The sequence below is a fragment of the Cervus elaphus genome, chromosome 1 (assembly GCF_910594005.1).
Source record: "Cervus elaphus chromosome 1, mCerEla1.1, whole genome shotgun sequence".
NCBI lineage: Eukaryota > Metazoa > Chordata > Mammalia > Artiodactyla > Cervidae > Cervus > Cervus elaphus.
Genome location: NC_057815.1, coordinates 79,018,606 through 79,041,635, shown reverse-complemented (window position 1 = coordinate 79,041,635; position 23,030 = coordinate 79,018,606). Strand labels below are relative to the sequence as shown.

Sequence of the window (23,030 nt, the reverse complement as noted above, 5' to 3'; positions counted from 1 at the left end):
TTTGTTTCTCTGTGCTCATGAATTCCTTAAGAAGCCTGCAAAGCCCTCTGAATCACCTAAAAGAAAGAAAGAAAAACTCTTAATTTTGTTGTGATTTTCATATCCTCATTTTTTGCAGAGTGCTTTAAAACTTTTTTTTTCCAAAATCTGCAAAACATATAGAAAGTAAAACTTTTCATAATCTCACCACCATAGAAACATAAAGTAAGAAGTGAAATCTCTCCTCACTGTTTCAATTCTCCCTCTCAGTTAACCCACTACCACCACCATCCATCCACCCCCAATCCACCCAACCACCCATCCATCCATTCATTCTTTCACTTCCAAAATACTCTTGAGCATGTCTTCTCTGCCAACAACGTTAGGCACTAGTGATATAATGGAGCCTGGAACTGACTTTCACTCTATCCTGATAAAAAGTTCTAACCCCCATATGGTAACTCTCAGCAAAAGTGACTTTTTGGATAGCTAGAAACTCTCCCTAAGTAAAATGGGAAAATGGAGATTTGTGTTTCTTCCTTACCCCGAATACGGACAGTACCTTGGGTAATTTTTGGAATGTTCATCTTTATTGACAAGCTCTTCCAACTCTTGAGTTCTCTTGAAATCTGCCCCAAACTGGTAGACCGGTGTTGTTATTGGCAACGTGTGGGACAGAACCACAGTGACTTCAGGGCAGGACTGAGAAAGTCCCTTCACTTACCTCTATCCACTCCAAGCATCTGGCCCACCATCTGTCCTGTCCTTGAAAGTCCCCAGTTAATCATTTTAGTGGGTTAAAACTGGAAGCCTTGAATAAGTTGCAGCTAAATAAAGGAAATGGTTTCCAAAGACTAACCATGGAATATCTGTATTTCAGCCATTGCAGATCAGATTTTGTTGCTGAAAACACTGATTTCTAAACATGTCAGAATGACCTGGGGGACTTGTTTGAGGTATAAATGCCCCAAGGCTAGCTCTAGGAAATTCTAACTCAGTCGGTATGTGGTGGGTTCAGGGAATCCATGTTGTTTCGGGCAGGCCAGGTGATTTGGAGCCTGGAGTCTGTGGTTACATGGACTGAGATCAGCGTATATTAGTGCTGTGGATGAGCCTGTTTGTGGATTAGAGAGCAGACCTTGGCGAGAACCTTAAGATAACAAGAACTGAGGTGTGAAGTGGGCGGAGGAAGGAAAGAGTGATGCAACAGTAAGAAAAAGATGCCACAGACCAGTCCTGGATGAATCAATGGTTTTGAAAATGCTGCCCAGAGCTGAGGATACAGCCAGTTTCAGGGCAGCATGGGAGCCTTTCCCTCCCCCCAACTCTGTAGTCATATCCTTCTGATTTAGAAACTGCTGGGCATCACTTGGCTTTAGAAACCTCACAAGAGTTCTCAGCCTCTTCATGCACTTTGGTTTATGGCTTTGGTTGTTTGCTTCATCACTTTAAGTGGTGATCTTGAGCGCTTACTCATAAAATCATCTGTAGTTGGGTGGCAGTAGCCTGTGAGATACCCTGAAAGTGAAAGTCACTCAGTCGTGTCTGACTCTTTGTAACCCCACGGACTGTAGCCTGCCAGGCTCCTCTGTCCTTGAATTCTCCAGGCCAGAATACTGGAGTGGGTAGCCCTTTCCCTTCTCCAGGGGATCTTCCCAACCCAGGGATCCAACCCATGTCTCCGGCATTGCAGGCTGATTCCTTACCAGCTGAGCCACCAAGGAAGCCTTAGAAAGTCTCTTTAACTCAGACTTGACTCATTCAGCATGGTGATGAGGGGACATGGAGTAGATGTGTGGAAACAGAACATGCAAGGGACTCCTGTGTCGGGAGTATTCCCCCATGGCTCAGTGGGTAAAGAATCTGCTAGCAATGCAGGAGACACAAGAGCTGTGGGTTCAGTCCCTGGGTTGGGAAGATCCCCTGAAGGAGGAAATAGGAACCCACTGCAGTATTCTCACCTGAAAAATTCCATGGACAGAGGAGCCTGGCATGCTACAGTTCACAGGGTCGAAAAGAGTCAAACTTGATTGAATGGCTAAGCACGCACACCTGTGTCAGCAATCAGAGAACTAATGGTCCTAACAGGGATTGGCGGGGGGCAGGACTTCTGACAGTGTGTGCATATATGCAAGTTCAAAAATGTAATCACAGACTTCCCTGGTGGACCAGTAATTAGGATTTCGCCTTCCAATGCCAGAGGTGCAGGTTTGATCCCCAGTCGGAGAGCTAAGATCCCACATGCCTTGTGGCCAACAAGCCAAGGCATAAAACAGAAGCAGTATTGTGACACATTAAGTAAAGACTTAAAAAAAGAACACCCCAATTCTCACAGCAATCCCATGAGGTTGTAGTTAACCTCTCTAAGCCTTGACCTGCACATCTGTAAAATGGAAGTAAGTCACCAACCAAGGTCATAGAGCTGGTAAATGGCTGGAGAGGCTCCATGTCTTGTGTAATTGTGCATATGACTCTTCTCTACTCCTCATGGCTTTGCTTTAACCCAGGAAGTGCTTGCTTGCTCCAAACACAACTGATAGGAAAAAACCCACCAAATCTGCTCACTGTCCTTGTCTTTTTTCTGACCCCCCTCCCTCAGCTGGGAGCCTGACTTCATTTGCCCCACAGTCTTTCTTTCAAATATATTCATAATTCTTAATAAGGTAGCAGTGTTCCCACAGACATGTTCATTTCAGTCAGAAGTGTCACAGGCTGAACAATTTCATGCTCCAACGCCAACAGGTTAAGCAGTGGAAAAAGGGGTGTTGCCAAACATGTAAAAAGTATACCCAAGGTGAGAGAGAAAGAACATGGTTGGCTGAATGGAGTGAGGACAACAGTAGATTGTTTCCAAGCATTCTATAAAATAATAATAATATAGAAATAGAAAATAAGTTTACTTTAGGATAGATTGGTAGGTGGCAAATTGTTAGCTTCTGTACAAAAAGCTACAACTGCTCCTTCAAGGAAGTGGTTTGGTGGGTAGAGGTGAAAACCCCCAGTGGTAGAGTTTCACAGATCTGAGATTATTCTCCTCCTCCTCTTTCCTGGTTTCATGATCTTGGGCCAGTTATTTAACTTTTCCAAACCTCAATTTCCTCATTTGCCAAACAGCCATAAAGAGACCTTGGTTTTAGGGTTGTGGTAAGAATTAAATATGTGGATCTCCCCCCATAATGCTTGAAATACGATGAGTGGCAGCCAGCATTCTTGTTGGAGTAAGTAGGGAAAGAAACACTTGGAAGTGATAAAATCACGTTTCTCTAAACATGCTCATTGGCTCATATGATTTTCTTGTTTGGGCAGCTCTCTCTCTCTTTCTCTGTATTTTCTAGATTCCTTCCAAGCCAAAAACAAAGCACAATTTACAAACCCCAGTGTTCATAAATTGATGAAACTCGAATGAGTTTTCTGGGAAGCTCTAGATTTAGTCTCAATTTTCAAGAAAGGAGATATGGAATAGAGAAGTCAAACAAGATTATTAAAGATGTAACCTGGGTGTCTCTTAACTTTAAGCGTGGTGCTTACTGAAGAGGCAGTAAAACTTGTCTCCTCCAACCCTAAAAAATTACCTGAGTGGGATGGAAAGGGAGGTGGGAGGGGGGTTCAGGATGGGGAACACATGTAAATCCATAGCTGAGCCATGTCAATGTATGGCAAAAACCACTACAATATTGTAAAGTAATTAACCTCCAATTAATAAAAATAAATGAAAAAAAATTAGCTGAGCAACAAAGTTTATCTCGGGGTTTTTCATCAGAGCAGGAGCCACTGGGACCATAGGAAAGATTTCAGATAATGTGGCTAGTCAGAAGCAAAATATAGTATGTATTGAGCCTCCTGGTCCTCTTTTGTAAACACTCTTTGTACAGAAATGTGCAGGGTTTTCCTCAGGGTGTGGTACCTAGGAGGGCCCAGGTTTTAAATTCTGAATCCCATCGCCAGCTCCTTCATGCTTTTTCTTTCCTGTTTTTCAGGTACTCTCCCCTGGGTATTGCCTGCCTAATCTGTGGGAAGATCATCGCAATCAAGGACTTAGAAGTGGTTGCTAGGCAACTGGGGATGTACATGATCACGGTGATTGTCGGCCTCATCATCCATGGGGGGATCTTCCTCCCCTTGATTTACTTTCTAGTGACCAGGAAAAACCCTTTCTCCTTTTTCGCTGGCATTTTCCAAGCTTGGATCACTGCCCTGGGTACCGCTTCCAGGTAGAGAACACCAGACATCACCATTTCTCTCTGCTCGCTCCTTTAACTTCTTTGCCACTCCCTTTTCAAAACCTCCCCATCACAATATTCAATGAGAACACTTTTCACATATTATTAAAATATTTTTGAAAGAGTAGAACTCTGTAGATTCTTGGCTCCGTTTAGGAACTTTTGATTTTTCTGATGAACTTTTTGCTGGTATGCCGCTGTCCTGGAACTATGATCTCATATAACATTTCCCAGGTGAATGCGTACTGTTCATCTCTAGGCATAATTTGCCAGATATAGCATTAAGGAAAAGTGTTAGTTGCTCAGTCATGTCTGATTCTTTATGACCCCATGGACTGTAGCCTGCCAGTCTCCTCTATCCATGGTATTCTCCAGGAGAATATTGGAGTTGGTAGCCATTCCCTTCTTTAAGAGATCTTCCCAACAGAGGGATTGAACCTGGGTCTCCCACATTGCAGGCAGATTCTTTATGATCTGAGTCTCCAGGGAAGCGCATATAGTGTTAATTCAGCTTTAAATGTTTTCCAAAAGGGTGTAACAGGATGCTATTGTATTTAAGAAATCCTCTCATCTGTGATTTGAAAAATGCTATTACAGCATATTACTCTATTGAGTAATTTTTCAAGAATAAGAGAAAAAGATTTTGCAGGGTGAATGGTAGGTTAGATGAGATTTTTCAGGCAAGCCGGAAATCAGAGAAGTCTCTGAACCTGTAGTGGACTATTCAGTCCCATTGATTTTGAGGAAAGTCAGGTTGGTATTGATTTGACTTGACATTGACTAAGAGTTGGTTCCTTCTTCGTTACCTAGTTCCAGTGCCTCAGAAGCCAGCGAGGACTCCAGAGATATGCAGACAAAAAAAGCAAAAATCTCTTCTTCCTTGGATACCATTTTGGACTGAATTTAGCAAAAACAAACCAACAAATCAACAAAAACAAGTACATAAGAAACACCAAGCAATGTAGAATTTCCAAGACTAAGAGAGTTTTATTCTCTAAGCCTACAATATTTGCTTTTATTTCTGCACATGTATCCTTGGTTCCTGAAACCAAGACTGAGGCCATAAAGCAGATGGCAGGGAGACAGACAAACTGCAACCCACAGCTCAGCGTTATCTTTGGAGTCACAGGTCGGCAGGTCTTTGTTACAGAGCCCATGACCATGCTCTGCCGGGGAGGCAGCTGCTCTGTGACATAGGGAAACTGCTGCTTCTAAACTACTGAGCAGACCATCATGTTTTTCTTAAGTTACATAGTAGGCCCGTAGTGGTGATACCTAGGAAGCCAAACTATATTTCCATCTTGCAAATGAATGAGAAGTTTGGACTAGTAGAATGTAAGGTTTCAGAAAAAGTGAAAATATGTACAATCTGGGAGATCTAGATTCTGCATTTGGTTTCCCGAGATGAAGGAAAGCACTCCAAGATTTCCTTTTTCCTTCTTGGTCCTATAAACTTCTTATGGTTAAAGAGTTCTAGCCATAAAGATCCTGTCTTTTTAGTGAAAAAGTTAACTTTTTTCAAAAATAAAAACAATCAGGTTTAGTTTTATTTTTGTTTTCTGGTTATGAGCATGATGTTTTCTCATTATGAACAAGTTCAGACAGTGAATAAAAGTTTGGAGAAAAAACAGGCATCACTACTGATACCTCGTAGTAACATTTTGGTTAATCTTTACAGTTATGTGCATGTCCAGTTCTTTTTATGTGCAGATATTGTACATTGCTAAAGTGAGTCGAGAAGATCCCTTGGAGAAGGAAATGGCAACCCACTCCAGTATTCTTGCCTGGGAAATCCCATGGACAGAGGAGCCCGGCAGGCTACAGTCCATGGGGTTGCAAAAGAGTAGGACCACAACTTAGTGACTAAACCAAAAATAACAAAATTTTCACTGGTCAACATATCATAAAAGTTATGTTATGTCTATTAATATAGCTCTTACTATAACTATATTTCTATCACTATTATTTTTAAACTTCATAATAATATACTGTATGTACTATAATACAACCCTATCCCAAATGTACATTTAAGCCTTGTATATTGAATAGGGCTGTGACATGCATCCTTTTAAATACATCTCTGCAAGGATGTCTGATGATCCCTTCAGGATAAATTTCGAGTTTCTGAATCCGAAGGTAAGCACATTGATGGTTTTGAAGCATATCACCAGATTACAATTTGGAAAAGTATGTTAGTTTATGTCCCTACTAACTGGGGACATAAAAGCAGTCATTTTAACACTTTGCAAACCTATTGGTGAAAAGTGATCTCACTGAATTTGCGTCACTCTGATTCCTGGGGTGGGAAAACATCTTTTTATGTTCTTTTTGACCATTCTTCCCTTCCCTCCCCTGCCCTGCGAATTGTTTGTGAGTTGAATTTCCTGTTGAGGTATTTATCCTTTCCTGATTGGTTTTCAGTTCTCTTCATGTATAAAAATATCAACTCATGTATCATATGTTGCAAATAATGCCCCTCTTCACTTGATATTTGTCTTAAAAATTTACCGTGCTTTGTATCACTAACAGGTTTTAATTTGTGGAGCTTTCCCGGTGGCTCAGTGATAAAAAGAATCTCCCTGCAGTACAGGAAGCACAGGCTTGATCCCTGGGTCAGGAAGATTCCCTGGAGGAGGGCATGGCAACCCACTCCAGTATTCTTGCCTGGGAAGTTCCACGGACAGAGGAGCCTGGCGGGCTACAGTCCATAGTGTTGCAAAGAGTCGAACATGACTGAAGCGACGGAGCACAAAGTCATCAATGTTTTCCTTTAGTATTTAAAATTTTGACTTTGCTTAGGAATATCTTTTCCACCAAAGATTATAAAATATTACTTTATATTTTCTTCCAATACTATTATGGTTTTGATATCTGTACTATCTCAAAATATTATATTTTCTTTTGAATGACTAGACAATTATCTTAATCTCTTTATACAATAAAGGTAAATCTTAAAATCATAGAGAAAACCCAAAATTATATTTAAGTCAAAGATAAATTCTTGGGTTATCTGACCAAGACAACAAACATTAGACTCATTTTTCCCCCTTACCTTGTATTTCGTTTGAAAAAAGAATATGGTTTTAATCTTTGGTTAAAATGTGGCTTTGCCTGGATGTAGAATTTCTTTTATTTTCTTTTTAAGGTCACTGTGGCAGGAGTCTTGTACTGAGAATTAACGCAGGGTTTCTTTTCCGCTATGACTACAAGGGAAAGGCCCCAGGGACAGCCAGTTAAATACACTTCCTACCTCCTTGGACCTTGGCCTGAATGGGACATAGAGGGGAGGGTTGGCCCCATTTTCTCAATAGGCACAGGGGCTGGTGTCAGGGCAGCCAGTTTGGGGTGGGGTGGCCTGGGACACATCTCTTTGCATCCCTCTGACTTCAGTGCCTGCTGTTAAAACTAATCTGGATAATCAAAAAAAGAAAAATCTCGAGTACCAGACAGTTATAATCAGCAACATTTGAAGAATGTCATATGACCATGGAGGCAGGAGCCAAAAAAAAACAATGTCAAAATGTTAGCCTGTCAATACAAGAAAGAGTTAAAATCCTCAAATCCCAATTTGGACTGATGGGGTGCATATGAATTTTTAATACACAAACCATATCCCCTAGTGGCAGTAAGAATATTTTCATGCCTCACCAATTGTGTTTGTTTGCTTGTTGTTTTCATTTTGCTTTATTGCTAGAATTAAAATTTATTTGGATTTAAAACATTTTTTACTGGAGTACAGAACTCTATTCAATACTGTGTAATGGCCTATAGGGCAAATTGATGGGTTTTAATTTAGTTCCAGATGCTGCTTTTTTCAAGTCACATTGTTTGATTGGAACAAAGAGCAACAGCTTTGTGGTGGCATTTCAGATTGTGCTTTGTCCTGCTTCTCTAAAGTGGACATAACTCTTGTCTCTCTTCTTGTCCCTTAGTGCTGGAACTTTGCCCGTCACCTTCCGCTGCTTGGAAGAAAATCTTGGGATTGATAAGCGTGTGACTAGATTTGTCCTGCCAGTCGGGGCAACCATTAACATGGATGGTACAGCCCTTTATGAAGCAGTGGCTGCCATCTTTATAGCCCAAATGAATGGCGTCGTCCTAGATGGAGGCCAGATTGTGACCGTAAGGTGAGTGAAGTGGGTTGGATAAAGCCCTGAAACAATCCTTTACCCTTTTGTCCCTTCCACACTAATTCCATTTCACAGAGGCCACTTCAGTTTCAGTTATCCGGGTAGAAGGATGGTGAAAGAAATAGAAGAGGAATTATTGGCAAGCTCAAAGGGAAGATTGGAAGAGGAATTAAGCAGGCTCACACTAATATCTTCTGTTTGTATTACCTATGTGAAATTGCTTCAGAAATTTGATATTAGTTGATTTTTAACCATCTTGTGATGTTCCAAGGCAGTTACTTCTATGTTTATTTAATAGATGAAGAAGCACAGGCTTTGGGAGCTTGGTAGTTTGTCCAAAGCTATAATACTGTCAGTAATGAGCCAGAAGGGCTGTCACTGGGACCAGTATCAACTGACTCTGGATCCAGTTTTTCTTAAAATATGCTCCCTTCAGCATTCCAGGGAATGACAGCATAACCGATAAAGTACTTGGAGGAAGAGATTCCTCAATACAGCACATAATGTTTTATTACAAATAAATAGTAGTTTTTTTTTTGTTTTTGCTAAAGCCATTTTACCTATTATTTATCATTTTTAAAAATTCAGAAAGAATACATTTCCAATATGTCATTAAAAACATATTGCTTCTCTGCAGACTTAAAGATCACACCTACTTGTATGTATTAACTTATCTAATCCTAACAACCATCCTAGGAGGTATGTACTTGTCTCAGTCAGCTCAGGCTGTGTAACAAAATACCACTGACTATTTGGCTCAAACAGAAGATGTTTATATCTTACAGTTCTGGAGGATGGGAAGTCCAAGATTAAGGTGCCAGTGGGTTCAGCTCCTGAAGAATGTCCTCTTCCAGGCTTGCAAATGACTGCCTTCTAGATGTTCACTCACGTGGCCTTACCTTGGTACCTGGAGAGAGACAGCAAGTTCTCTTATGTCTCCTCTTATGAGGGCACTAATCCCACCATGAGAACTCTGCCTTCATGACCAAGGCTCCATCTCCAAGTACCATCACATTGGAGATTAGGGCTTCAACAAATGAATTTTGGGAGGATGCACCTCAGTCTATAGCAGTACTGTAAAGGAGCCTCAATTTCAAATAATGGGACAATCATCACATCTTCTAGAGGTGGTTGAGAGCACTGTGGCTGATATGTAGCCACCTGGCAAAAAGTCTTAGCTACTAGTATTATTACTACTATTGATGCTTAATCAAATACCGTACTCCTAGCATATGACAGAAAAATGTGACGGTGATATAGTGAGTAACAGGATGTTACTTAGTGGAAAACATGCTTTACGTCAGATTATCAAACCTTCTAAGTCATGTCCTAACAGACTGTGTACAGGACTGCCAACCACCCTTGCTTTTAAATTCAAAGACAAACCAACCTCCCTCACTTTAAAATTCAAAGACGAATGGGGCTTTTTAATGTCTCTGAAGTCTCCCATTGATGAAGCAACCATGCTTCCCATCAAGCTCACATCACTGGATGAGAACTTGCAGATTGGACCAGGTGATTGAGATTGTGCTTGAATTATTTAAATTTATCCTTTATCTTAATAATGATAGTACTGAGAATTTTCACTGGACAAAGGATAAAGTTGGCCAAATATATTCAATACTGGTGGCCCTGGCAAGTTCAACTAAATCCGCTATGTTTGTAGACATCACAAGGGCTGTCTCTGGGAGACACCCCACCCCCCCCCATGGAATATATGTAGTTCATATACTCCATATGTAGTATATGTAATTAAGTAGTTTCCTGGCTACTACATAGTATATGTAGTATAGGTAGTTACAATTTAGTCAGAGAAAAATAGCCAAGTTTAGCTTCACTGCTGTGCTTCCAAGTACATTTCTCATCTTCTCATTTCCCTGCATGTAGCAGAACAGTGGCCAGGAATTCTCAGCAAATTTGTTAAGTCTTAGAGTTCAATGTGAGAAGGGATCAAGAGACATAAAAAGGCAGCGTGACATTGGAATCGAGCAGACGAGTGCTCAAATCCCAGCAGACCATGGACAAGCTGAGTGACCCTGAATTTCTCCACCCGTCCAGTTGGTGGTACAACCAGATGTACCTTGCAGGGTTACTGTGAGGTCCTGCTGTGATTAATGTGTGTGTGGTATTTTGTACAACATCCAAGAACCAGCCAGAGGAGTGAGCCAGAGGAGTGGAAGGACGTGGAAAGCGGGAAGGGATAAAGAGAGGGAAGATCTCGGCCCAGAGGTTATTGCAGGACATAGAGTTCCACAGATAACCCGTCTATGTTCGGGTCAGGGAATAACTGAGATGGAGGAACAGAAAGGGAACCAACTTTCAGGAAGATTTCTTTATAGATGTTTGTCTCACACAACCAAGGGGTAACAACGTGGCCACGGTACCCAGGGATGTGTAAGAGTGACTCATAAGGTTTTAAACAAAACAGCCTCGGCCAAGACCGTTGGAACTTGGGAAGTTCCCCTTCCCTCGTGTGTTCTGTCCATCTTGGGGAAATGGCTGAGAATTCCCACCTGCCAGCTCTCGGGACTTTAGGGAAGTTTTCATCGCAAAGCGGCCTCATCCTGCCCAGATTTCCCAATGAAAATAAAAATTCACATGTATTAGGGGGAGGGGAATTTGCAGTGCGCCAGCCTCTTCTAAGTGCTTAATTTCTGAGCTCCTGCATACTCCATGAATGAGAGCCCATTGTTACCTCTTGTTTTACAGATAAGGGAATCAAGGCACAAAGAGGTTAAGTAAGTTGCCCAAAGTCACGTGCTTAATAAGTGGCAGAATTGGGGTTTGAAGCTGGGTCGTTCAACTTGAGAACCTTCTCTGATAACCACTACTAATTACTCTCTCCTATGACCTAAGTGGATGCCCCCCACCCCCAAAAAATGGAGCTCTTTAAACTCTTACATCAGCTCCATATTGCTGGGGCAGGGTAAAAACAAAGATGGGTTCTAATCCCACCTAGGAGGAGTATCTGTTTTGTGACAAGCCTAAGTGGGGGGAGGATGGCAATATGGAAAAGCCAGTGCAAACCATAAAACCTCCTGGAAACTTTCTTTCCTCATGTGTAAGATTAGGTAAATTCAGATTCCTTTTGACTGTAATACCAGGGTTCTATACATGGACATACCAACTGGCAAACCAGTTTGGGAGTCTGATTCTTTGTTTGAAGCCAGAAGACCTACTGTAAAACCTCTATAAAAACTGTAAAAAAAACAACAACAACAACTTTATATAACCACAGAGAAAGCAGCCCCCTTTTTCTTTTCAGCAGTCAGAAAAGCAAGTTCAGAATCCATATTTTCATAAACTGTCCATTCAGAAATGACAGCTTTTATAAATAGCATCCAAAATAGAGGGAGAAAAAGGTCACTGTCCTTTGCTGGACCACAGAGGCCCTCTGGTGTCTAGATGGGGTGCTTGAACCCTAGATTAAACTCATTTCCAGAGACAACTTCAAAATGGCACTGGGTATGCCCTTGGCGCTCCTTGCAAAGCCAGGAATGAGATGTTTCAGGAGGAGGGTCTCCCACTGTTTTATTATCATTTCTTGGCACCCTCCTTCTGAATAGTGTATTTTCCAGCCCATGGTGAAATGTCCAGCCATCTAAAGCTTAATGTCATTTGGAATTCTGTCAATTTGTTTCCCCGATGTCCACTCAATTGAGTCTGGATATTTCCTATTCCGAGTTCTCATGTTAATGTTGGCAATGACCTCCTCAGACTCTTGCCACTTAGTCTAGAAGTCTCTGTTTCTCACAGAGACATAAAGACATCAGCAGAAATGAATGCAGTGGTGTTCCTGTGGAAGGATTAAGGGTGATTTGTTTTTCTTCTTTACTATTTCCTTGCCTGCATTTAGAGCCATGCTTACCTTATTTGAGCCCTGTGATCTATTTGGCGAATTGCATGTCATGATGGGGGCAAGACTCTGATCCATGAATTTGTAAGCTTCCATCAGGCTGAGCAAAATCCAAATAGACCATATTTCCTGGGTCTTGGTACTCCAGATTTCTCTATTTCTTGGGAGGAAAAGGGGATTTTATGATTGCTGGGAAAATTAGAGCTTAAAATTGCCTGCCAGTGATGGTTTTGGCAAGGCTACGTTCTCTTCCTTTGACCTGACCTTTTCTGTTCTCACAGCCTCACGGCCACACTGGCCAGCGTTGGTGCAGCCAGTATTCCCAGTGCGGGGCTGGTCACCATGCTCCTCATTCTGACGGCTGTAGGCCTGCCGACCGAGGACATCAGCCTGCTGGTGGCTGTGGACTGGTTGCTGTAAGTGTCTGTGGGTGTGGTTCTGCTGGGAATGTGAATACCGCCACCCAAGGGTGGACAAGATGCAAGGTTGTGCCAAGATCTTCTTCACCAGTCCCCATGACAACTCTCTCATTTCCTCCCTCCTTTCTTCTCCCTAACATTTACTGAGTGCCACTTTGGGAACCAGAGAAGAAAAAGAATGTTTGAGGGCTTCAGAGTTTAGTGGAGGAAGCAAATTAATTAAAATACAAAGTTAAAAGCAAAGCTATAAGGGACCAATTACTGTGGAAGCATGCAGGGGATCTCAAAACTGAGTGAACGGATTAGACTGAGTGAACAAAGCACAAAGGAATATATACTGTATGATTCCATTTATGTGATGCTCTAGGAAAGATAATATGATCTCTAGCAGTAAAAAGAGATCATGGTTGCTTGGGCCCAGAAATAGAGGCATGAGGATTAACTGGGAAAGGCACAAAGAAGGCTTTAGGAGTGACAGAAATGTTCCATAGACACTGGTATGCACAGGTGTTCACAAGTGGAAACTCATCAAAACATATACACATTTAAAATGCGTACATTTTATTGTATGTAAATTATACTTCAATAATGTATATTTCTAAATTGCACACACATAGAATAATAGTGATAGTCACCCATCCCATACTAAGATGGAAGGGCAGAGTGGAAAAATCAGAAAACAAGGGAAATGGCTACTGAATACTATGTGTCAGCTACACTGAGTCCTTCACAGCTTTCTTTAACAATGCTGAAGATTTGGTGTTATCACTTCCATTTTAAAAATAAGAAAACTGAGGTTTAGGGAGAATGAATAGAGATTCAACCCTAGGTCTGCTTGGGTTTGGAGGCCACCACATTCATAATCATGGTCACATTCAAGTTCCTAAAGGTAGTGATACCTAAACTGGATCCTAACAGGTAGGTAGAAGTTACCCAGGTACACATGGAGTGGGGAATAGGACATTCTGGTCAAGGCAAGCCTACACAAAAGCACAGAGGCAACAAATAAAGTGGAGACCTCTGAGTGGTTTGGTAGTGTTGGAGCACAAAGCATAAGGTAGGGAGTGGTGAAAGGTGACGTAAGGCAGACAGACAGCCTTGAGGCTGCGCAGAGACGCTTGAACTTGGCAGTGTACATGTAACCCAGGCACACTTTCCCAGTGAGGGACATTATCCTAGTGTGAGACTCACTGTCTGTTCCCAAAGGTGAGTCAGTCTATCCAGATGGCCCCCAATAGGAGGCTGGCATATTCTTGCCAAGGTCTTACGGGGGCTCTGATGGTCTATGGGATGTACACTGATACTTCCAATCCAGTCCTGGCACTCCATGACAGAGGCCAACCCTTGGCTTCAGAGTCAGAGGCTCAGAATGACGAGGGCAGAGATCCAAAGTGTTCACACTTAATTTTGTAAAATTGCCCTACCTGCCAGTAGCAATTTTTCTGACATTTATTGACACATATTTTAAGAGCCAGAAGCCACATTTTATGGACTTGAGTTCCTCCATGCTCAAAGAGGTTCCACTTCTCTACAAGCACTCTTCTGAAGAGAGAAACATGCAAGTGGCCGAAGGGAAGAAGGACATCTTGGAAGGTTAGAAGGAAGCCTGGTCTTTCTAGAAAACTTGCCTGTTCTTGAGGTTTAGTTAGAAATCAGAAGTGGACAGAATCTGTTCAACCCAGGAGGGGGCACTGATCTTCCTGACTGGTTCGTCTGTCACCAGAGAAATGCCCTGGAAATGCCTCTCATGAGAGGTGAATCTTACCTATCTCTGCCCGTCTCTCCCAGTGGGGGCAGCAGGGGCCTTAGCACTAGTTTGGTGGTTCTCTGTGCCCTGTGCTGGCCCCAAGGGGCAGGCTTTCTCATGATGTTCATCCAAACAAGGCAGTTATAGGGGCAGCTGAGATTGGTTGGTGGGGTTTGGTGGAAGGATTTGGAGGAAATAGAATAAGAGAGACTAAGGGGTGGGGTCAGTTTTGGTTAGGAGGAGGACAAAGTGGAAATAAAGACGTTGGCAACTGTTGGGGACAGAGCATACAGCAGGAGCTCAATAAATGCATGCTAAAGTGACACACAGAGCCACTTTGTGATAACCAGGGGCCTTTCCACACATGAAGAATGACAGAAGAAGCTATTAAAGTCCCAGCTGCTTCCCTTGTGACTTTAGCTCCCTCTGCCTCTTTGACCTTTGAACTTATGTTGTTCGGGTCCTTCGCCTGCTCCAGCTACATCGCCTACTCTCTTCTTGGACGTGTTGCCAAGGCCTGAAATCCACCGTTAGAGATTCATCTCTTTAGCAATGATTAGTATAGATGCTGCCCCCCATTATAATGCAAATTCACTTAAGTGGAAAAATGCACTTGTATTATCAGGAATGGAGGTGATATTTGGTGGGTACCGCCATGCTCTTTACATTAGTTTACAGTTAATCCATAAAGGGCATGACGAGTGTGGTGTGTTTCACAGATGAGGGAACTGAGTGTCAAAAGGCACAGGATAGCTTGTGTGGCCAGGTCAGGACCCTTCACACCACCTCACACAGTTTCCTAGTTGGTACCCAGGAGGAGGCACAAAGGGGTTCAGAATCAGAGAGGCTGGGAAAAACAAGCTGATTTTGGGCACCCTTGGTTCTACATACTAACCAGAGAATTTTTTGTCTGACTTTTTTTTTTCCCTCTCCCAAGATTAAAACAAAACAAAACAAGGAGGTTAAGTGGGGACAAACAGGGTACAATGAAGGTCTCAGCCACTCTTAGACTCCAAGTCCTCCGGCCTCCTTGGATCAGCCATTGTGGGCTGGTCTTCCTGGCAGTCATCTTCTTCCAAGCCTCTTGGAGGAGAGTCAGCTCAGGAAACATGCACGACCCTGCCTCCTCCTGACCTAAATGTCAGCGAATGGGGGCTCACAGGCTCACACCTGCGCCCAGAGCAAGGTGTCCTCATTTCAGAGGTGAAACATGCTAGCAGGAGGGAGTTGGCTGAACAACAGCAAAAACATGATGATCCGTTTGGATTAACTCTATTGATGAAATTGCATATGAGAAAACGTCATTGCAGGCTACAACTGGAAAGGGTAGAGTGATTGAAGAACTTGCTTCTAGTTCTGGGGTCTGATCTCAGAGGGAAAGAGGCTCTGTGATCAAGGGGAGAAAGGCAGAGGTGGGAGCCCCAGGTCTGAACTCTGCACCTACTCATGGTGGGCCTGGGGGCTAGTTACTCACTTTCTGGATTCAACTTTGTTATGTGGACAACGGGAACAGTAAACCTACCAGCTTGAAAGCGCAGTCTAGACCCCCATGCCCTTGAATGCCCTTCCAGTTTTAAGACCCAGACTAGGATTCTGCTGGTGATGGATGTTTATATACAAATGAGCATGAACATTCCTTTTCAGAAGCAAAGACAAAGGGAGGGTAGAGGATCCTGGGAAAGTGTGTAGGGGTCTGTAGCTAGGTCAGATCTGCTTTGAATTAGTAACGGTTCCACATTCTTTCTCACCAGCGAGAGGAGTTCTGGAAACACACTCTTGGTCATGGGCTCCATGGCTGTTGGATGTCCTTCAGTGTGTGAGTGGGACAGGGGGATGAGTTGAGAGATGGATGCAGGGGGCTCTGGTTTTTCCCTGGTGATGTAGTCTGTGCAGGAGACAAAGAAAAGCAGGACATAATTCCTCCCCAGGTTTGTGAGGTTTGTAAGCTTTCATAACTCTAGCAATTTTTCAATTTAGAACCAAACAAAGCCCACAGTGACATTTAATGTGCCATGCTGTTTGCCAACTGCTGGAGGTCAGCCAGCCACATTACTGCCTGCCAAGCCCTGGATGATTTTCAATGAGCAGGCTTAGCTGCTCTGTAAATGTCATGGTGAAAACCAAGATTCTGGGCCCTGAAAATGTCTGAGTCCTAGAACACCGGATGGGAGGGGCTGGTAAAATCAGAACCTCCCCCAGAGTCCAAGAAGCCCTTTGCATCAGGCGTCCTTGGCAGATGTTTGTGAGTCCTTGCTGACATCCCCCCTCTCTCTGAAGGTGTCAGGATGGAAGGAAAACTGGGGGATCACTACCAGGCTTGCTTGCTTAGTCACTCAGTTGTGTCGGACTCTTTGCAACCCCGTGGACTATAGCCTGCCAGGCTCCTCAGTCCATGCGATTTTCCAGGCAAAAATACTGGAGTAGGTTGCCATTTCCTCCTCCAGAGAAATCTGTACCTGGCGGTGATCAATTAATTGTAAACACCGATGCTCTTGGACCAGCCAGGGACCGACCCAGGGATTGAACCCACGTCTCAGTATGTTGCCTACATTGCATGTGGGTTCTTTACCACCAGTGCCACCCAGGAAGCCAGTACCAGAGAAAGGTGATAAATAACTGAGTCAGACCACAGGTGGGAAAAGGAAAGCCAGGTGCATCTATGGCCCGCTTATCACATAGGGCTGCTGGTGAGATTGTTTCTGGGGACGTATTTGCTCACTGGGGACATAGTTGAATTCTTTCCATATAAGGAAGCCTAAGGGGGCCTCCACCCTGCAGGGGGCACCCTGAAGTTCCCCCATTAGCCTCCCAGAGGGAATAGAGCTTGGTTCTCAAACTTGAGTGTGCGCTCAGCCTACTGGAGAGTCAGAAGATCTGGGGAGGGGCCCAAGAAGTGGCTTGTCTAACAAGTTCCCAGAGGATGCTGGTGATCAATCCAGGGACCTCACCTCCAGAAGCAATGGCGCAGAGGTAGAGAAGGGGGAGCAGGAGTTCCTGACTGTGGTATAGGAACATCTCTACTCTTTTCTGAGTTCCAGCTGACATTGGGGGCATCCATTCAATGAAAGGAGATCAAGAGGACACTGGACTCTAATAACTAATACTTAATGTCAGATGTTGTTCTACATGCATCACATGAACTTATTTAAAAAGTTGCAGCAAATTATGAGGCAACTAATAATACTATCCCTGCTTTACACTTAAGAAAACTGAGACTTAGAGCAAAGAAACATATCCTAATTTGGTAGGTCTTAAAGGGCTGACCTGGGATTTAAACCCAGACCATCTGGCTATTTCTTGGGTGTCCCAGGCTTGCCCATCTGCATTTTCATTATCTCATTTAAGACATGCACACATGCATATTTACACACACTTAGCTGAGGTAACCCCTACTCTTGTGTCTGGTGGGAAAGAAAACCAATTCCTACACATACCATACCTCTGAAGATTCTATGGGTTTATGTTTAAGTCTTTTGCTTCAATTTCCTACTTCCACTGACTTCTCTTTTCAACATCTTACCTCATCTTTCATTCTTTGTCATCCTTTAGCATGCCAACCTTACCCTTTTTGAGTAAGTCTTTCTTTCCCCTGCCAAAGTGTTCCTGACTTAACGCAGTGTAATTCCCAATTGAGGGAGTGGGGTGGAGGTGGGTCACATTTTAATGCATCACAAAAGAAATATATATATATATGCTCATGGAAAGATTAGAGGAGGGGCCAAGCTCAGAAGAGCTATAAAATGAGAAAGAAAAATCTCCTTTTCCTTGCAGCTGCATCATGAAAAGGAGCAGAATATGAGACTCCCCAAAATGCTGGTTAGCATGTGGCTTATTTTAAGCTGAAAGTGGTCATGACCCATCAGACTAAGGACAAGCTTTTCACCTCCTCCTTAACTGACTGAAAGGATTTAGAAGGAAGCCTATACCAGGAAGAACCCTAGTACCAGAGAGAACTTTTTCACTGGAGAGGCTTCTCTGCATGGCCGGGCAAACATTTGTTTACCAAATATTTGCTCTTCCTGTGAGTTGTCTTCCTCTCCTTTCAAGCCCCAGACGCTTGTCCCCTTCCTTCCCGCAGGATGGCATGTAAGCCTCAATTACCCGACTGCCTTTGAGTCTCCTATTAAGGCTCAGGCATACACAAAATTACATTTTTCCATTAATCGTTTATGTAGATTTAATTATTAGACCAGCCAAAGAGTCTAGAAGGGAAGAAGGGATTTTTTTTTTCTTCCCCTATAATCTCAAGTCTTCTTTCTCTTGTATCGGAATAATAATTTATGGAAAGTAAAAGCTTAATAATAGGCATCTGTTTCTTTTTAAAACATCCTTTGGTGTACCCCACCCCTGGGAATCACTTCCTACACCTGTTTAGTTCCAGTTTCTGCCTACTTGGCTGGTCCTCCTCACTCTCCACCTCTGTGTCTTTCCTCATTCCTCAAGACACTGCTCTCATCTTCCTCTGCAAGGGAATCTGGGCTATGTCCCCCTTTTCTTTCTTCTAGATCACACCCGGTGTCCTAACTTTTTTCCACTGAAATAGCCAACCAGAGGTTGATGAACAGAAGGCAGTTCTCTTTCTAGAGTTAATCTGCTTCCACTTCTTAAACAATGATCCATCCCCACCCTGCCTCTTTCACATACCTGCTTACCTCCTTTCCAACCCTCCTCCCCTCCTGCCCATGTCATAAATGAATACAACATGGTGTCCACTCTGAAAGGGCTTATAGTCTGGTAATGGGGACAGATGTGATCAGAAAAACCAACAGAGGTAGGTACAGAGGAGGAACGTGTAAGACGTGATGAAGGAATAAGAGAGGAAGTGGTTTTCTCCCCTCTGGGCTTGGACCAATGATGATGGTGGTGATGCAATTAAGGTTGAGTACTGAATTTAGGTCAGATGCTCTGTGAAGCCTTTTATAGGCAGTTTGGTCCAGGATCTGTCAGAGGTTGAGCACTTCTATGGGTTAGTGGTTGTTATCTTCTCAGTACTCTTGAAAGTGGATATTACTTTTCATATTTTACAAATGACAAAGCTGAGCAGAAAAACTAAACAACCTTCTCTGCTGGAGCCAGGATTGCAATCCAGTCTTGAATCCAAAATTCAGTGTTTCCATGGTTCCTTCTTCCCTTCCCTAATCCCATGTGGTCTGAGCCCTCAGATGCCCAGAATAGTGCCAGCCTTCTCAAGATCTGGGACCTCAGGGGACCCCTTTGCCACACTCTGCACCCTGCATTCTGAGAGGCAGGCACAATGGTTTGTTTCTATGAGTAGTAGGCTGGCTCATATGAAATTGCCAATAGTTGGCCTTTCTGAAAGAAAGTGAAAGTGAAAGTTGCTCAGTCATGTCTGACTCTTTGCAACCCCATGGACTTTATAGTCCATGGAATTCTCCAGGCCAGAATACTAGAATGGGTAACCTTTCCCTTCTCCAGGGGATCTTCCCAACCCAGGGATCAAACCCAGGTCTCCCACATTGCAGGCGGATTCTTTACCAGCTGAGCCACAAGGGAAGCCCAAGAATACTGGAGTGGGTAGTTGGCCTTTCTAGACATAAAAATGGCAGCTTCATGTGGTTCACTCCAGTACAAGGTACTAGTTGAATTTTGAGTGACCCTGGATCTGTTCTTCTGTGAATAAGACTTTCAGACAATCCCACCATCTTCCTTCCAGAAGATTTAGACTGAGAGAAGGAGAAAGAGAGAGCACCTTGGCAATTGTTCTTCTTGCAAGAAACCCAACCCAGTGCCTCAGCATGAAGGAGCTTCAAGTCCCCATTTTGGTTTTGATTCCCGGTAACACCAAAGAATAACTATATCATTTTCTGAATTTATTCAATTAAAAACTCACGTCTTTCCCTTCTCACAGTCTGGACATGCCACATCCACACCAGGGTATAACAGGAAGCACTCTAAAATTCTTTTTATGAAGCAGCCTAAAAATCTCCTGAGATCAGCGGGGTTACATGAACATTTGGGGCTGTTGGGAGAGAAAATGAAAGCACTTGTCTGTGGAGGAATTTTCCACATGTGAGCCATAAATCCCCATATCCTGCTCTTGGCTAGAGTCGGACTTCCCCAGAGTTGATCAGATATTTCCCTGGTGGCCTCAAAAGCAAACCCAAATTTCTCTCTTCTGCCTGCCTCTGCCATTGTCTCCTTGGCTTCTCAATTAGTCATCTTGAATAAGTTGGTTCTATAGTGTTCACTCTACTTTCTCTCCAAGGATGAACTGAACCTGCCTTGGCACTCATCCATGGCCTCTTTAGGACTCTTCATTCACTACCTGCAGCTCAGATATCTCTCCTGACCTTTGATCCACATTCCCAGTCATTTGCGGGACATTTCCCCTTGGCTGGGTCACACTCGGCACATTTATGCTGACACCAGAATCTTTTTCCGCTGAACTAGTTATGCCCACTTCATATGGTAGCCTTGTCCTTTGGTTGCCCAAACCAGAAACTTGAGAGGAATTCTCGACTCTTTTGTTTTCCCTTTTCCATAATCAATCAGTCCTCAAGTCCTGTAATTCTGTCTCCTGGTTGTTGTTGTTAAGTCGCTAAGTCATATCCAACTCTTTGCGACCCCATGGACTGCAACACACCAGGCTTCCCTGTTCTTCACTGTCTCCTGGAGTTTGCTCAGATTCATGTCCACTGAATCAGTGATATTATTTAACTCTCTTTCAGGTTCATCTTTCTCTGTATCTACCACATCTTTACTAAGCGGATTTTGCTCTTTCAGTCTTGCCATTCTTTATAGTGAAACAAGTGAGATGCTTCCCTTCCATGGCTCCCCGTCACACTTGGGATAAAGTCCTAATTCTTGCACTTGACTGATAAGGCCATACATGATTTGGTCAGTCCTTTCTTTCTGCTCCCACTGTACTCATTTAGCCAGCCTGGATGCTCCTGAGAGCACCTACATCTTAGATTTCACACGTATTAGTTCTCTCTTCTCTCTAGCTGATTATCTCAGATCCACCCTTAGCGCCTGACTCAAGACACTTCTATTCAAGCCACTGATGGGACCCCAGTGTAAATAAAGTGCCCTGCCTACAAAACCCAAGAACATCCAGTACTTATTCCTATTAGAATTTTTATCTTGTTCTAGTGGAGGATAAAGACAAGTAAAGAGAGTGTGAGTTTTTACAGAAAAGAGAGCATTGGAAGGGTCTTCTCTTGTTCTTTACTGCTTAGACACTTGGCATAGTGCACACACTAAAATGCTCCTTATGTATTTGTTGAATGAATCAATAAACTATTGGATTGGTCAAAAAGTTATTCAGATCTTTCCGTAAGATAGTATGGAAAAACCCAAATGAACTTTTTGGCCAACCCAATAACAAAGAGCTCAGCAAGTATTAGAGTCCACATTCTTATTTTGTTTCCACTTAACCATTTTCAAACTCAGCCACTTTCAAATCAGGGCTGTCTGGCTCCTGAGTGCTTTGCGTCATATGGTGGACAGTAGATTCTAGAGTCACACTGCCTGTGTCCAGATTCAGTTCTGTGACCCTACCAGGGTGTGTGACTTTGAAAAGCCACTTAATCTCTTTCAACCTCAGTGTTTCCATCTCTTAAATTTGGATGATAGTCCTTCCTTCTTATAGAGTTATGGTGAGGATTAAATAAGGTAATATCTATAAAGTATATTCCAGTTCATATAAATGTGAGGAATCATCACATTTCAACATCGTCATCAGGCGTCCCTGGTCACATGGGGTGGCAACGAGTTGCCACAACTTGGCAACTAAACAGCAACTGTCATCATCACCACCACCATTACTTGGATCCCTCTTTTTGCCAATAAAACAGATTCTTCTGGGCCATGAGATGAGTAGGTATTCAGAGCATTCTTCTTGAAGGCTTTAGTTCTCTTTGGAAACAACTGACCAGGAGTGTTAGGTGCACAGTTCAGAGCATAGCCAAGAGGAATGGGAAGTAGAGTTGAAAAACAAAAAGTAGACTACAACTCTCTGAGGAACAAATAACTCAGCTGGTTAGTTGGGAGTGCCACCTTAGGAACTGGCCTATAAATAGGGTTGATGTTTTAGGGGGAGATAGGAACTTAACCAGGCATGTTTGGATGGTCTGCCTAGGAGCTGCCAAAAGAATATATGAATTGACTTAATAAGATTAATAGTAACAGTGAAAATGTTAGTCACTCAGTTGTGTCTGACCCTTTGTAACCCCCTGGACAGTAGCCCTCCAGTCTCCTCTGTCTATGGAATTCTCCAGGCAAGAATACTGGAGTGGGTTGCCACTCCCTTCTCCAGGAGATCTTCCAGAGCCAGGGATTGAACCCAGGTCTCCTGCATTGCAGGCAGATTCTTTATCATCTGAGCCACCAAGGAAGCCCAATGATGATGGTGGCTCACATTTATCTGAATAGGAATATACCTAATAGATACTACCTTATTTAACCCTCACCATAATTCTATTAGAAATAAATGTATACATCATGCAATAATTAATGTTTTGTGAGTTCTCATTAAATGTCTGGAACTATTCTAAGTATTTTGTTATTTTATTTAATCTTCACAACAACCCTTATGTAGGGAACATTTGTTGTTGTTGTTATTTCCATTTTATAGATGAGACAACCAAGGCTCACAAACATGAAGTATGATCAGGGTTGTCCAACAGGTAATGGGAAAAGCTGGCATTTGAATCCAAG

At 43.0% G+C, this 23,030-nt stretch overlaps 1 protein-coding gene across 3 annotated transcripts in view; it reads left to right on the top strand.

Moving 5' to 3' along the window:
* The window catches only part of SLC1A2 (solute carrier family 1 member 2), a 160,280-nt gene that overhangs the window by 127,503 nt on the left and 9,747 nt on the right, over positions 1-23,030 (top strand). For all 3 annotated transcript variants that reach the window (XM_043909274.1, XM_043909282.1, XM_043909264.1), the window contains exons 7-9: positions 3,957-4,190; positions 8,132-8,326; positions 12,467-12,601. In XM_043909274.1, coding sequence (XP_043765209.1) covers positions 3,957-4,190; positions 8,132-8,326; positions 12,467-12,601 — 564 coding nt within the window. The remainder of the gene's footprint in view (positions 1-3,956; positions 4,191-8,131; positions 8,327-12,466; positions 12,602-23,030) is intronic.